Here is a 16609-nt window from a genome sequence, read left to right as displayed (position 1 = left end):
ATTGCAGTGTATAGAACGTTGTTTTCTAGTCCCGTCGTACGTGCCGTTCACGTCATCGCGCACGGTTTCAGCGGACTGTTCGTTCGTCGTGTGTGGCCATGTCCGTCCATGCTAATTTTGAGCGGACTGTCCGCTGAAACTGTTTGACGAACAAAGTTGAGCGAACAGTCCCCGCGTGTGTACGCGGCCTTAGGGAGAGAGAACTGAATTACTACTAGTTCTTCTGATTTAAGTTGAAAATTAAGTCTTCTTAGACTTAGGGCCGGTTCACACAGCGAGGCGAGGCGAGGCGACACGGCTCGCCTCGCCTCGCTCCCGCAAGTCGCCCCCATTCAGTACTATGGAACCGTTCTGAGAGGAGCGACTCGAGTCGCTCCGACTCAGAAAAAAGGTTCCTGTACTACTTCGGGGCGACTTTGGGGGCGACTTGCATTGACTTCTATGCAGAAGTCCTCTGCAAGTCGCCGCTGAGCTCCCCGCAGGTCGCGGCGAGGTAAGTCGGAGACGCCTCGCCGCGCCTCGCTGTGTGAACCGGCCCTTAGTCTTAGTCATTTTATTTTTATATCATTTTATTTCTTTTCTTAATTTATTTTGTTGTTATGGTTCAATGTGCACTGACTGCAGTCTACACTGCAGGATATGCTGTAGTAACTTAAAATTTTGTATTTTATTTTATTTGATTTTTATCTTCTGCTTTATTAAAGTACTGTTATTTTACATTACTGGACTATTCTTTTATTCATAAAATTAATGATTCAGTTGAATATGAATACTATAATGAATAATACTATAAGGCAATTTTATATAAATCATTTTTTTTTAATATAAAAAAAGCCATTTTCAGTTTTGGTGCCGTTTCGGTATCGGTTTCGGACTAGTGTATTTTTAATTTTCGGTATCGATTTCAGCACCAAAAAACCCATTCGTGCATCCCTAAATGTAACCCCCAACATTTCCCTTTCCACATGGTTGCTTTCCCTCCGGCTGTACAGTCTCATACTGGACCTGATGAGGACTTCTCATCGGTGGCTATGAGTGGTCTTTGAAGTCACACTCCAGACAAAACTTAAAGGAGGCCCCTGATATGTATATGGGGTCTCCGGCCTTCCTACACAGGGGTCTCCATTCAGCTTCTGGGAAATCCTGGAACACCACTTTGGTTCCAGATATAAAATGCAGTCCAGACATTTCCATCTCCGCCCACTTCTGCAGACAATTGGCCCCCTCCAATGTTGGGATGATGATGTCACACCCCTGACATTATTTCCCTCCCCCACATCTCTGAACACGAAGCTTTCCCTCCAAATGTTCTGTGTGATAAATGGTATAACTGGGGTCAGGGAAAGGGTTAATGCGGTGTAAATGATGTGATTGTTACCAGAAGTTGTGTAGAAGGTGATATGTGGGAACCACCATTTAGCTCTGGTTCACACAGCACAACATGAAAGTCGCAGCCACTTCCAGCTTGACTTTGGTCTACAACTTCCCGGCGACCAGGTGCGACTTCAAAGCGACTTTACTGAGAAGCATTCCTATGTGACTTTGATGGATCCGTGTTTATAGCATGTTTTGTCACATGACAAAACATGTGTCTGATAACCGTGATTGGGGCGTCATTAACAATCAGGCTGCATTTACATCTGCATGATTCTGAATGCACATCAACCGCACAGAAATTGTGCGCTTTGCCGCACGTTTCAGAAATGCGCTGCGACCGTGTGTCACGCTTGTACTACGAAAATGGTAAGGAGAGCGCGATGCAGGTTTCCAAAAACGTGTGGCAAAGCATGTGTTTTCCTGCAGGTTGTCAGCCATTCAGAAATGTGCAGACCATAGACATGCACACGGGGTGTGCTGGGTGTGCCTGGGCACACCCTAATGTGTGACCAGAGATCTTCTGTAAGATGCTGCAAGAGACTGTATAGGGTGCTGCCTGTGAGACGGTTTCCCATTGAGCAGTCAGGGAGGCATGTAGGAGCCGCTTAGTGCTTTAAACTGTAATCTAATGTCACTGCTTGCAGATAGGAGCTGTCAAAACTCGGGGCTGATGTTGGGGGTGGGTGGGACCAAACAGCTAGCCTATCAAACACGCTGATGTCGAGGGCTGGGTGGGCCACTCCGTGTATGTGACTCCACCCCCTTTCTATCTCTTACATGCCTAGCTGACTGCTCAATGGGAAACTTCCCCTCTCCTAGATCAGTGCCAATTGGTGCCGCCAATCAATTCCCATCATTGCCAACCAATGCCAACTATCAGTGCCACCTGTCAGTGCCCACCAGTGCCACCTGTCAGTGCCCACCAGTGTCACCTGTCAGTGCCCATCAGTGTCACATGTCAGTGCCAATCAGTGCTAATCATTGCGCACCAGTGCCACATGTCAGTGCCCACCAGTGCCACCTATTAGAGACAATCTGTGCCACCTGTCAGTGCCAATCAGTGCTGCTAGTCAGTGCCAACAAATGCCACCTGTCAGTGCCAATCAATGCCCAACAGTGCTGCCTATCAGTAATCAGATTTGCCTATCAGTGCCAACCAATGCCATAAATCAGAGCCCATCAGTGATGCCCATCAGTGGCCACATGTGCTGCTAAGCAGTGAAGCCTATTAGTGCCAACCAATGCCACCTATCAGTGCTTCCAATCATTGCAACATATCAGTGCCCATCAGTGTTGCCTATCAGTGCCCATCAGTGTTGCCTATCAGTGCCATCTATCAGTGAATAATCAGTGCCCATCAGTGCTGCCTATTCATGCCCATCAGTGCCACCTATCAGTAATGAACATCAGTGCCAATCAGTGCTGTCCCTTAGTGCCACCTATCAGTGCCATTGTGCATTGCTGCCTATAAGTGCTGCCATCAGTTTTACCTATCAGTGCTTCCAATAAGTGCCCATCAGTGCACTGAGTGCAAGGATGGGCAGTTGGACTGAGCAGCCAGGCACATTGTCTATGGGGGAGGGTCGGCCTGGTGGGGCACAACTGAAATCTGTCTGTTTATTAATGCCACATGCCGATCTTTAGTAGAATAAGTAATAATCACCACACTACTATTTACAATAAACTACTGGAGGTCAATTAAAAAAGTGTCAGTAAAAGATCTCCCACTAATCTCTGTTATGTGTTCTCACACCACAAATAAAAGTGCAGCGCTAACTTACTAATCAATAACTGATCAATAATGGTGACATCCTCTAATGTATGGAAATCTCAATAAACGTCAATATTACCACAATACCGGCGCTATGTAACGTCACATATAATACACGTCACACTGAAAAAAGACATAAAAATGATGGTGGAAACCCTCCTATAGATATTTACCATACAGATTACCTACCAGTGTGATAATTCCAGTGATATGTGACGTCACATGTAATACACATCAATATGAGAAGAAGACATCTTTTTTATATTATCAGGGATGGTGGAAACCCTTCTACAGATAATTGCCATACAAATTAACTTCAAGTACAACAACTTTAGTTGGGAGGTTCCCACCATTATAGCACTTTGGAATTTTTATTGTTTAGATTGTTACACTTTTATATCTTTTAGTTACTATTTTAACCCTTTCATAACTAAGCCTATTTTTGACATTTTCTGTTTACAAGTTAAAATCCATATTTTTTGCTCGAAAATTACTTGGAACCCCCAATTATATATATATATATATATATATATATATACAGTGGTGTGAAAAAGTGTTTGCCCCCTTCCTCATTTCCTGTTCCTTTGCCTGTTTGTCACACTTAAGTGTTTCGGAACATCAAACCAATTTAAACAATAGTCAAGGACAACACAAGTAAACACAAAATGCAATTTGTAAATGAAGGTGTTTATTATTAAAGGTGAAAAAAAATCCAAACCATCATGGCCCTGTGTGAAAAAGTGATTGCCCCCTAAACCTAATAACTGGCTGGGCCACCCTTAGCAGCAACAACTGCAACAAAGCGTTTGCGATAACGTGCAATGAGGCTTTTACAGCTTCCTGGAGGAATTTTGGCCCACTCATCTTTGCAGAATTGTCCTAATTCAGTTACATTAGAGGGTTTTCGAGCATGAACAGCCTTTTTAAGGTCATACCACAACATCTCAATAGGATTCAGGTCAGGACTTTGGCTAGGCCACTCCAAAGTCTTCATTTTGTTTTTCTTCAGCCATTCGGTGGTGGACTTGCTGGTGTGTTTAGGATCATTGTCCTGCTGCAGAACCCAAGTTCGTTTCAGCTTGAGTACACGAACAGATGGTCGGACATTCTCCTTCAGGATCTCTTGGTAGACAGCAGAATTCATAGTTCCTTTTATCACGGCAAGTCTTCCAGGTCCTGAAGCAGCAAAACAGCCCCAGACCATCACACTACCACCACCATATTTTACTGTTGGTATAATGTTCTTTTTATTAAATGCAGTGTTCCTTCTACGCCAGATATACTTGGACACACACCTTCCAAAGAGTTCCACTTTTGTCTCATCGGTCCACAGAATGTTGTCCCAAAAGTCTTGGGGATCATCAAGATGTGTTGTGGAGAAATTGAGACGAGCTTTGATGTTCTTTTTGCTCAGCAGTGGTTTTCTCCTTGGAACTCTGCCATGCAGGCCAATTTTGCCCAGTCTTTTCCTGATGGTGGAGGCATGAACGCTGACCTTAACTGAGGCAAGTGAGGCCTGCAGTTCCTTGGACGTTGTTGTGGGGTCTTTTGTGACCTCTTGGATGAGTCGTCGCTGGGCTCTTGGGGTAATTTTGAGCGGCCGGCCACTCCTGGGAAGGTTCACCACTGTTCCATGTCTTCGCCATTTGTGGATAATGGCTCTCACTGTGGTTCGCTGGATTCCCAAAGCTTTGGAAATGGCTTTATAACCCTTTCCAGACTGATAGATCTCAATTACTTTCTTACTCAATTGTTCCTGAATTTCTTTGGGTCTCGGCATAATGTGTAGCTTTTAAGGATCTTCTGGTGGACCTTACTGTGTCAAGCAGCTCCTATTTAAGTGATGCCTTGATTGTGAACAGGTGTGGCAATAATCAGGCCTGGGTGTGGCTAGAGAAATTGAACTCAGGTGTGGACAACCACAGTTATAGTATGTTTTAACAAGGGGGGCAATCACTTTTTCACACAGGGCCATGATGGTTTGGATTTTTTTTCACCTTTAATAATAAACACCTTCATTTACAAATTGCATTTTGGTTTACTTGTGTTGTCCTTGACTATTGTTTAAATTGGTTTGATGTTCCGAAATACTTAAGTGTGACAAACATGCAAAGGAACAGGAAATGAGGAAGGGGGCAAACACTTTTTCACACCACTGTATATATATATATATATATATATATATATATAATTTTTTTTTTTTTAGCAGAGACTCTAGAGAATAAAATGGCGATTGTTGCAGAACTTTATGTCACACGGTATTTGCGCAGCGGTTTTTTAAAACACAACTTTTTGGGAAAGGGGACATTTTCATGAATTTAAAAAAAATGAAACAGTAAATTTAGCCAAATCAGCCTAATTCGATACCAAACATGTCACACTTTTATAATTGCACACACTCGTGGAATGACGACAAACTATGGTACCTAAAAATCTCAATAGGCGAGGCTTTCATTTTTTTTTTTCCAGTTACCAGGTTACAAAGGAGGTCTAGGGCTAAAATTATTACACTCGCTCTACGGATCACGACGATACCTCACATGTGTGAACACCGTTTACATATGCGGGCGCGACTTCCGTATGCGTTTTCTTTGCTGCGCAAGCTCGCGGGGACAGGAGTGCTTTAATTTTTTTTATTATTTATTTTAAAATTAATAAAAATTGTTTTAAATAAAAAATTGATCACTTATTGCTGTCACAAGGAATGTAAACATCCCTTGTGACAGTAATAAGTGGTGACAGGTACTCTTTATGGAGGGAATCGGGAGTCTAAAAGACCTTCAATCCGTCCTTTGCACTTCAAAGTATGCAGATCGCCATTTTCAGCGATTCTGAAGACTGTATTTTTTTAATTCCGGCGCCATTGGCAGCCGAATATACGCGAAGTGACGTTATTGATGTCGCTTCCGTGTTTACAATTAGGTAACTGCAATGAAGCCGCTTAATGCTTCATTCCAGTCCCTCCCTAGCCGCCGGAGGCATCGGATGTTTGATCGGGGGTCCCGATTGAACGGGAGTCCTGGTAAGAGCGGCGGGAGGGGGGACGTCCCCTCCCGCTCCCCCAGCATAACAGCCGAGTGGCTTTTAGCCGCATCAGTTGTTATGGCTGGAAAGCTGATCGCCGGCTCTAAAAATCAGTATCGGGATGAAGCCTGCAGGTGCGGGCATCATCCCGGTATAACCCCCAGAAGCCGAGTACGCACATCCGTGTACGCTCGGTGGCAAGGGGATAATGTGAACTTTTGCGCTTGAAGTTCTCAAACATGTCTTTATGGACCTTGCTTTGTCCTCTGGTGCTCAGTCATGTATGAACAGGAAGGGGCCCCAAACTGTTCCCACAATGTTAGGAGCATGAGATGGTCCAAAATATCTTGGTATCCTGATGTCTTAAGAGTTCTCTTCATTGGAACTAAGGGGCCAAACCCAACCCCTGAAAAGCAACCCCCCACCATAATCCCCCCTCCCCCTACACCATAATCCCCCCTCCACCAAAATGATTTGGACCAGTGCACAAAGCAAGGTCCATAAAGACATGGATGAGCGAGTTTGGGGTGGAGGAACTTGACTGGCCTGCTCATTAAAGTAGAGCCATCTCATCCAACATCAGTGCCTGACCTCACAAATGCTCTTCTGGAAGAATACTTCTGGTAATACAGTGTGTATGTATGTGTGTGTGTGTGTGTGTAATTAATAAATATATATATACATATGTACACACACACACACACACACACGTTCATTTGAGCTTTGGGGTGCACGCCTATGGTGCAGATGCCAACAAATGGTATCGTAAGTGCAATGTGTGTTGTGGCACATTTTCAAAATGCACAGCAAAGCATGCTTTTTCTTGCAGGTTGGCGTGCGTTTAAAAACATGAAGATGCAGATGAATGGTAACACAAGTGTGATGCACATTGCCACACAAAACACGCAGCAAAGCATGCATTTTCTTGCGGGTTGCCGTCAGTTGTAAATACGTTTCCATTCATTCACATCTCCACCTTTCCAACTGCACAGCAACCTGCAAGAAAATCCATGCTTTGCTGTGCGTTTCATAAATGTGCGTCACACTTGTGTTATTATTCATTTGCACATTTTGGAATGCATGGCAGACCGCAAGAATACATGCGCTTTGCTGAATGTTTCAAAAACGCACAGCAAGGAGCATTGTTTTTGTGTTACCATTCATTTACATCTACCCATGTGTGGCGTGCGTTGCTGTGCATTTTATAGACATATAACAAAGCACACATCTTCTGTGTGGGTCGCCTCGTATTCAGAAACACACAGATATGAATGCCGGCTGATTGTTAATGACGCCCCAATCACAGTTATCAGTCGCATGTTTTGCTGCCAAGATGCATGACGCTCCATGACTGAGAAGATTCTTGAGCTACTTTGGGGTGTTTGTTGCATGTCGGGCAGAACATTCCAGTGAATGGGCTCCCTATACACAATGTGTGATTACACATGGAAAATACACAAATAATGGGAGTGGGAGTGTGCGTTTCCGCTACGCTCAGGTGTGACTGGGATGTGATTGGAGGAAGATTTTAGGCAGCAAGGATGACCAGGGAGGAGAGGTGAGGGGTAAAGAAGCCTCAGAAGTCGCAGCAAAGTCTTAAAGATTCAGACAAATGTGTGACTTTCTGGGGATTTTACATTGAAGTCTATGGGAGTCGTGCAGCACAAGAATCACACAAAAGTAGTGCAGGAAGTATTTACTTTTGTGGCAGTGACTCAAATCACAGCAATTAAGATAACACCCAATAAAATCTTTGTGTTTTCACCTGACCTGCGACTTTACATGTCATCAGAATGTCGCTGGAAAATTGCTGTAGTGTGAAGCAGGGCTTAGGGCTGAGGAAAGTGTGAGTTCCCAGGACTTCTAACAAGTGTGGTAGATGGAGAACATGTCTGATAATCACCGTTATACTGTATGCAGGTTCCTGCCCATTCTCTGGATTCAGTTAGGATTTCCTCACACTCACTTACTTGACCTGACTCCTGTGTAGCAATGGAGATAGAAGTTTCTGGCACTCTGGACCCACAGTGAGAGAACCAAAATGTAAAGACTGAAAACGTTTTCCCTTCAAATTCTTCAAGCAATAGTTCAGCTGCTTGGAATAATTCCTGTCCATCCACAAGTGATCAGTATCTGAGCTGTACAGCTCCAAACCTGTACAATCAGACATGAATCTCCTAATGAAGTCCTCATCCTGAATCTCATACAGACAGAAGATGGTCTGAGTACAGAAAGTCTGATGACTGCCCTTCATGGCCCATTCCATGATTGCAGGTTTGGCTCGGAGTGAGATGGAGATTCCTGTGATCTCTGAGAATGTCTTCACCGGATTTTCATTTAAGAGACCAAATAGGAATTGTACAGATAATGCTAAATGTGGGTAATGTGAACTGAGGCCACGGAGTGATTCCCCTTTACAGATCTCCGGGAGGAAAGTACCTTCCATAGACCCAGACCCATCATCCAATACATAATAGAGAGCAGCAAGGAACTCCTGTACACTCAGGTGGATGAAGCTGTAGCAGGTCTGGTGACGGATGTCCCAACGAAAGATGTTCTCATTCAGAAATACAGACTCCACCTCATCCAGAGAAAGTCCATGTCTTTCTAGATCTTTCTTCTCAAATAAGATTTGTTGCTTCCAAACTCCCTGATTGGCCAGAGCACACAGCTTCTTCAGACAGGTTTGTTTCCGGTGTACAGACTGCTCCTTCTTGCTGTGATGGGTTAGTAAAACCTCCAGGTAGAGAAGGTAAATTGAAGTCGTTGTACGACACTGAATTACATCCAAATCTTTTCTTATTTCTTGTGTCATTACAGTGCAGACAATCCAGCATGTGATGGGGACGGCACACATGGTGTACACAACGACATTGTCTTTTATTATACTGAGAACCTTGTCTGCATCTTCTTTATTTCCATAGAATTTATGGACAAATTCCTCTTGATCTTCCCTTGTAAATCCCTGGATTTCCACATTGCGATAATCATCAATGAATGTGTTAAGTTTCTCCATGGCCAGTGACCTTGTGGTGATGATCAGAGAAGATTCTGGGAGAACCTGTCCCCTGAGCAAGCTTTGGAGAATTATTTCTTTGTGGGTTTCCATAGAAATGTCAGGACAACCCTCAGATTTCTCCTTCAGAGTCCACCTCAGTTCATCAAACCCATCAACTATGGTGAGAAGTTTTCTCTGACTTCCAGGATCATTCAGAACATACACCAGGTCATCTGAACTCAGTCTGCAGGTTCTGGATAAAAGTCCCACAAGACTTATGTTTTCAGGGATGGTGTTGATTTCTCTACAGCTCAGATAAAACACAAAATTAAACTTGTCTTTGTAGAGATTCCCAGAGGCCCAGTCCAGCATGATCTTCTTGGAGGTCATTGTTTTTCCAATCCCAGCAGGTCCTTCTAACACCACAATCTTAGGGATGAAACCTTCTTTATCAGGGTCAAAGAGGGCCTGGATTGTGGTTGGGGATCTTTTCTCCATGATCTGTAGATGTCTTGTGCCTAAACTCCTTATTTCTTCTTCTTTTCCCTCTTTATTCTGGGGTCCGTTTATCATCAATAAATTGGTGAATCTTTCCTGTAGATGAACAGCCTCCCCCATACAGGAATTATATTCTTTAATCCTCTGGAATTTCTCTTTCTCTTTGTGTTCTTTACTGATGTCTTTATGGGAGAAAAGAGAATATTTTATTCCTCATACACACATGAAATAGTATTTATAAGACAAAGTTGGGAATATTGTATTCTAACCATAAACCCGAAGAATGGAACCCTAAAAGAAGATATCCCATGAAATACAGGAGGACTATGGAAGCATCCAAACTATGGACTCACCATTCAGACCAGAGGCATAAATAGAACCTACAGGGCTCCGATGCAAGAAACCATGAAGGGCACCCCCTAACTGCTGGGGCCCTTTCCATCAGTCTCAGGCCCTTTCCTCTGGTCCCAGGTCCCCTCCGTATAAGGTTGGGTCTCTTTTCTCTGAGGCAGGAAAGAGTTGCCACCTTTAAAAGGGATGAGGTGGCAACTCTAAGGCAGGGGCCCTTTCTGCTTGTTCCTGTCGTGGGGCCCTTTATAAGCCATGATTTAGAATGCTGTGACTTATTATGTGACTTTCAACACAAAGCCACATGACAAGTCAAAACACATTCATTTCAGTGGGTGCTGTCCTAATAAATGTGGCTACAGTCACAGTAACAAAGAAAAAGACAATACTTTTCTATGGCGTTGGTGTGATTTGAGTGGCATAGACTGCAATGTCAAATCACAAAATTGCAAACAAGTCACAGGGAAATTGCAAGCAAGTCGCACAACTTTGGGATCAAAACAGTGTGAACTGAGCAACAGATGAAAAACAAGCTCTGGACTGCCGCACTCTTCAGGAGACAACTTTCTTTTATTGAAAAATCACATCACAGCTCAAACACACCAAACAAGGAAAAATTGCTGACATTTCGCACTATCTCTGAGCCAGGCCTTCTCATCCAACATCAGTGCCTAGCATGCTATGCTATGAATAAGCACTACAGCTAGTGCGAAACGTCAGCAATTTTTCCTTGTTCGGTGTGTTTGAGCTGTGATGTGATTTTCCAATAAAAGAAAGTGGTCTCCTGAAGAGTGCGGCAGTCCAGAGCTTGTTTTTCGTCTGTTGCTAGTGGTAATAGCCAGCACCTGTGGCTTCCCATCTGAAGAGACAGTTTACCGCCTGCATGTGTGCTCCTGGAGCCGTGAGATCCCTTCTCCTTCATATTACAAAGTGTGAACTGAGCCTATGTTCTGCAGTGGGCCCCCTTCCTGCCATCTTGGGCCCCCTACAGTGGCAGAACTCCAGGTCCCGGTCTTAAGTGCAACCTTTGCGACCCTGACAGTTCCACCACTGATCTGGACTACAATAAAAACCCAAATGTTCATCCAGAAGAGATTTCATATGAAATGTGGATGTCCTACTAACCTGATAATCTGTTGTCATGTGTCGTCTTCTTCAGTTTGGCTGGAAATAAGATTAGGCAAGTGATTAGTCCTGACAAACCTCTGAAATGTATAAAATAATAACTAAGAGGGTTATTAGTGTAGCAGATCCTCCCAGACACCATCATCCCACCAACCCTCTGTAGATTGGAGTCTCTCCTCCTCCAGGTGATGGGGAGAGTCTTTGTCTGCCTGGTAACATCTCAGCACATTGCAGTGACATGTGACCATGGTGGGGGGACCAGGAAAGCCCCCAATTCTCTATGCAGGGATTACAGACACACACCTAGAATCTGGAGCCTTGACTCCTCTTTCTGATGACGGTTCAGGTGGATGCATGGGGCACAAGGCTCAGAACCCCGAGCAACAATCATGAGGGTCTCCTAGGAATACAGCTATAAATATGGAGGTTCTGTATAATAGACAAGTGGCTGTGATTGTATTGCTCTGCTCGGCATGCTGAGTGAAGTCATTGTTTTATGGTGACTCACTGCCGGTGTCTTGTCGAAAAATGTCCCCCATCGGATAGTGTCTGCATGCGCATGTAATACTACATTCTGTCACACGCTCCCGATGCTCGTACAACTTTGCAAGGGGCGGTGTGCCTACAGAATGCACACAGCTGGGGTGGTAATAAGGGCGGGTACTTCAATGTTACAATATATCTTAACCCCACCCCCTTGAGCATCGGGAGTGTGTGACAGAATGTAATATTAATTGCACAGTTGCCATGTATACCTCATGATCAGTTGTTCTTTGGAGGCTTTTGGTGTCTCCTTTGTCCTCCGTACTGCGCATGCGCAGTACAGGGCAGACAATATCTGACGGGGGGACCTTTCTAGCCAGAACACCGGCATCCTAGAGAAGTGTTACTCTGCTTCCCTTTTACATTGTTCCTGAACTCTGTAGCCTTTTCCTTCATCCACAATTTTGTACCCAAATGTATTTTATTCTGTAAACTCCCTCTCCGGTGCCCTCCGCCGCTTACCGGAGCTGTTGTAGCGGTGGAGGCGATCACGTCCACTCCCATGTGTGGTATGGAGCTGAGTGAGGGGAAGATGGCCCCCACGCATCTCCATAACATTGCAGGGCGGAAGGGACATCAAAACATCACTTCTTCCCATAGCTCTTAAAAAGAATGTTTTTATTTATTTTTTTGCATTTTTGTGTAAATATGAGATCTGAGGTATTTTTGATTCCATATTTCATATTTAACCACTTCAGCCCCGGAGGATTTTACTCCCTTCCTTACCAGAGCACTTTTTGCGATTTGGCACTGCGTCACTTTAACTGACAATTGTGCGATCATGAGACATTTCACCCAAAACAAAATTGATGTCCTTTTTTTCCACAAATAGAGCTTTATTTTGGTGGTATTTGATCACCTCTATGGTTTTTATTTTTTGCGCTATAAACAAAAAAAGAGCGACAAATTTGAAAAAAAAACACAATATTTTTTACTTTTTGCTATAATAAATATCCAATTTTTATTTTTTAAATAATTTTTTCCTCAGTTTAGGCCAATACGTACTCTTCTACATATTTTTGGTAAAAAAAAAAAAAATAGCGATTATTGATTGGTTTGCACAAAAGTTATAGCATCTACAAAATAAGGGATAGATTTATTGTTTTTTTTTTTGTTTTTTGGTTTTTTTTTTACTAGTAATGGCGGCGATCTGTGATTTTTTTTTTTTTTTTTTTTTTTTTTGTGACTGCGACATTATAGTGGACACTTTTGACACATTTTTGGGACCATTCACATTTACACAATGATCGTGCTATAAAATTGCACTGATTACTGTGTAAATGTGACTGGCAGGGAATGGGTTAACACCAGGGGGCGCTGCAGGGGTTAATATGTTCCCTATGGGAGTGATTCTAACTGTGGGGGAGGGGACTCATAAGGGGAGGAGACCGATCGGTGTTCCTCTGTACTGGGAACACACCATCGGTCTCCTTTCCTCTGACAGGATGTGGATCTGTGTGTTTACATACACAGATCCATGGTCCTGCTGTGTTACCGGTCAATCGCGGGTGCCCAGTGGACATCGCGGCCACCGGGCACACGCACCGGGTCCCAAACGATGCTGATGGTGTGCGCGCGCCCCATAGGCGGCCAGGAATCAGAGGACGTCATATGACGCCCACCCAGGATGGGAGATCCCATCTGTGGGCGTCATATGACTATACGCCGGGGCTGAAGTGATTAAGAAGTCCTGTCATGCTTTTTTCTATTACAAAAGGATTTTAAAATTTCTTGTAATAGGAATAAAAGTGACACCATTTTTAAAAAAAAAGAATAGTGTAAAAATAAAAATAAATAAAAGGTAAAATAAATAAGAAAAATAAAATGTAAACGCGCCCTGTCCCGCTGAGCTTGCGCGCAGAAGCAAATGATTACGTGAGCAGCGCCTGCATATGAAAACGGTGTTCAAACTACACATGCGAGGTATCGCCGCAATCGGTAGAGCGAGTGAAATAATTCTAGTCCTCTGTACCTCAAAATTTGCAACCTGTGGAATTTTTTAAACATCACCTATGGAGATTTTTAAGGGTAAAAGTTTGTCTCCATTCCACAAGCAGGCACATCTTTAAAGCGTGACATGTTGGGTATCAATTTACTCAGTGTAACATTATCTTTCACAATATAAAAAAATTGGGCTAACTTTACTGATGCCTTAAAAATTGTATTTTTTCCAAAAAAAGTGTGCTTGTAAGACCACTGCACAAATGCGATGTGACAGAAAGTATTGCAACAACTGCTATTTTATTCTCTAGGGTGTGTGTGTATGTATATATATATATATATATATATATGTATATATATGTATATATATATATATATATATATATATATATATATATATATATATATATATATATATATATATAATGTTTGGGGGTTCTAAGTAATTTTCTAGAAAAAAAAGCCTGTTTTTAACTTGTAAACACCAAATCTCAGAAAGAGGCTCGGTCCTTAAGTGGTTAAAAAGAAACCTACTGAAAATACACTAATAAGACAATAAGACAAAAACAATTCCAGAGCTCAACTCACCAACTAGTCTGCTGACCAACCAAATTTACCTGTCTAAGTCTGTTAGCAGGAGTTTGGTTAGCACACATTTGCAAACACGTGTGAAAGCTGCAAGGCCTCATCACGGCACCCTGTGTTTAGGGTTGCCACCTGTCCAGGATTCACCCGGACAGTTCGGGTTTGGAATCATGTGTCCGGGTTTCAGACTGTCTGCAACCCGGACACATTATTTAGACTGGCCTATGGCTTTCCAGCAGGTTTTCTGGCTGCAGTTGTCTAAGCTGAGAGTGTCTTTTACTCTCTTTCACACTCCCCAAAGCCAACATTAACAACTCCCCCCCCAAACACATACAGACGGGAGAGGAGAGAGGGCTCGATCTGCACCTCTCCCCCCCCCCCACCCCTCTTTGTCTGCCCACACTCCAATCCCTGGCACTGTGCCTCAGAAAAGGGAAATTTGGGCCAGAAATTTGAAGTCCAGCAGCCTCAGATCCAACTGGATGAGAGGTGTTGACTGTCAAGAGGTGAGTGAGCTCACCATCCATCTCACCATCCATCTATTTGTGATTGAAGTCTCCCCCCTTCACTCTCTTGCCTCTGAGTAAGTACACTAAGGCAAATCAGGGTTCTCAGAGCACCCCTTATATCAGAGTTCCCCTTTACACCAGAGGCCACAGCCTTTCCCCTTACATCAGAGTCCTCTCCGTACATCAGAGTTCTCAGTGTTCCCCCTTAGATCAGGGTTCCCAGCGCATCCCTTATGTCAGAGTCCCCAGAGTTCTCCCTTACATCAGAGTCTTACAGTGAAAGGGAACTCTGCAAATTCAGATGTAAAGAGGAACTCTGTGGACTCTGATGTAACAGGGAACTCTTGTTATTAACTTTATATGATTAGAAATGTTATTTAGTAGCAAAATACTGTATATGTATAGTTTATACTATAAAAAAAAATTGCTGTGCACCGCTAAAGTGTTCGGGTTTGACTTGAAGAAAAGGTGGCAACCCTACCTGTGTTGCTTGCAGTCCTAACACTACAAATGTATAAGATTCCCCACAGTGGAAGCACATGCATGGAATGGATAGATGTGGGACAGGTGAGCCTGGAGACCGTCCAAGCCCCCTTAAAGGAACAGGAGCACACTGGACACCCAGCAAGGGCACAATGGCAGTGAAGGTTCCCAGTGTGTCCCCGGACCATATATACAAACCGTAGCAAAAAACTGGCCACTGCCCACACCTATAACTGGCTTTCACAGTGAGGAGCACATGGAGGGCATATACATATAAGACAAAGACAGTTCCATATCTCAGCTCACCAACCACTCAAAATACACTAACCCTGACCCCAACACAACCTCTGATCCTAAAGCTAAATCTGGCACTGCCCCGGATCAAACCTTGGTCTAGCTATTTTTTTCTTTATTAGAAAGAACACAATGTATTATATAATGTACCCTGTATGTATACAATGTATTATATAATGTACCCTGTATGTATACAATGTATGATATAATATATCCTGTATGTATACAATGTATTACATAATGTACCCTGTATGTATACAATATATTATATAATGTACCCTGTATGTATACAATGTATTATATAATGGATCCTGTATGTATACAATGTATTATATATTGGATTCTGTATGTATACAATGTATCTTTCTCTCCATTTAGAAAATAAAGTAAACACAGGGGTGAGCTGCACAGTAACTCATTACTATGACTGGCAATCAGAGGTTATCACAGCGATCATGTGACAGGGAACTGAGAGTCCCGGGTTTCGATCATTAGTACGATCCCCGGGGCTCTCGGAGAGATCCTTGTCTCTGTGCAACAGTCTCCCAGCACAAAGAGAGTTACACAGATATGTGGCCCCGCAGAATAAAGCCCCCTTTTTTCGTGGGGCCCCATAAGTGCGTACTGTCAGTGGGAAGGGGTTTGTCCAGTTGGAAGCTCCTGATTGGTCACTGGCTTTTCCTGGATGACATTCCTAGTTCTTCCTCTCACAGATATTGATCAGGAATTTGTAGGAAATGGTCATTATAGATGGGAACTCACCATGTTGTGCTCTCCTCTCCTGGAGGTCATTTGCGGGTCCCATCAGATCGATCAGTGTAAAGACATGACTGGTAACATCCAGAGCCCCTTCTTCTCCATATGTGTCTATCAGTATATCCTTGGTGGTGATCCAGTCTGCATTTTCTAGTTTTCCTCGGGGGATGGGACGTTCATCTCCATAGGAGAAATCTGACAATTTGTTCCTAAATCTCTTGAAGTCACTTCCTTTCAGATCCTCCAGAGAATATATGAGAAGATCCCCGGGGGTTTGTTTCCTCTTTCTCAGGACACCAGGAGCCGACCCTGCAGAGAGGACAATCGGCAACCATAAACATTCATCCTGATTGGAGG

General features: G+C 43.4%; 1 protein-coding gene across 1 annotated transcript in view; it reads right to left on the bottom strand.

The window, feature by feature from the left end:
• LOC143962464 (NACHT, LRR and PYD domains-containing protein 3-like) overlaps positions 1 to 16609 on the bottom strand; it is a 306737-nt gene that overhangs the window by 285894 nt on the left and 4234 nt on the right. The window contains exons 3-5 of the mRNA XM_077471734.1: positions 16259 to 16561; positions 11142 to 11180; positions 8143 to 9850 (exon numbers count right to left, since the gene is read on the bottom strand). Of these exons, the coding sequence (XP_077327860.1) occupies positions 8143 to 9850; positions 11142 to 11180; positions 16259 to 16561 (2050 nt within the window). The remainder of the gene's footprint in view (positions 1 to 8142; positions 9851 to 11141; positions 11181 to 16258; positions 16562 to 16609) is intronic.

This window comes from Lithobates pipiens, unplaced genomic scaffold, assembly GCF_037356315.1.
Source record: "Lithobates pipiens isolate NorthernLeopardFrog02 unplaced genomic scaffold, aLitPip1_a1.2 Scaffold_8, whole genome shotgun sequence".
Taxonomy (NCBI): domain Eukaryota; kingdom Metazoa; phylum Chordata; class Amphibia; order Anura; family Ranidae; genus Lithobates; species Lithobates pipiens.
This window is presented reverse-complemented; position numbering and strand designations above follow the sequence as displayed.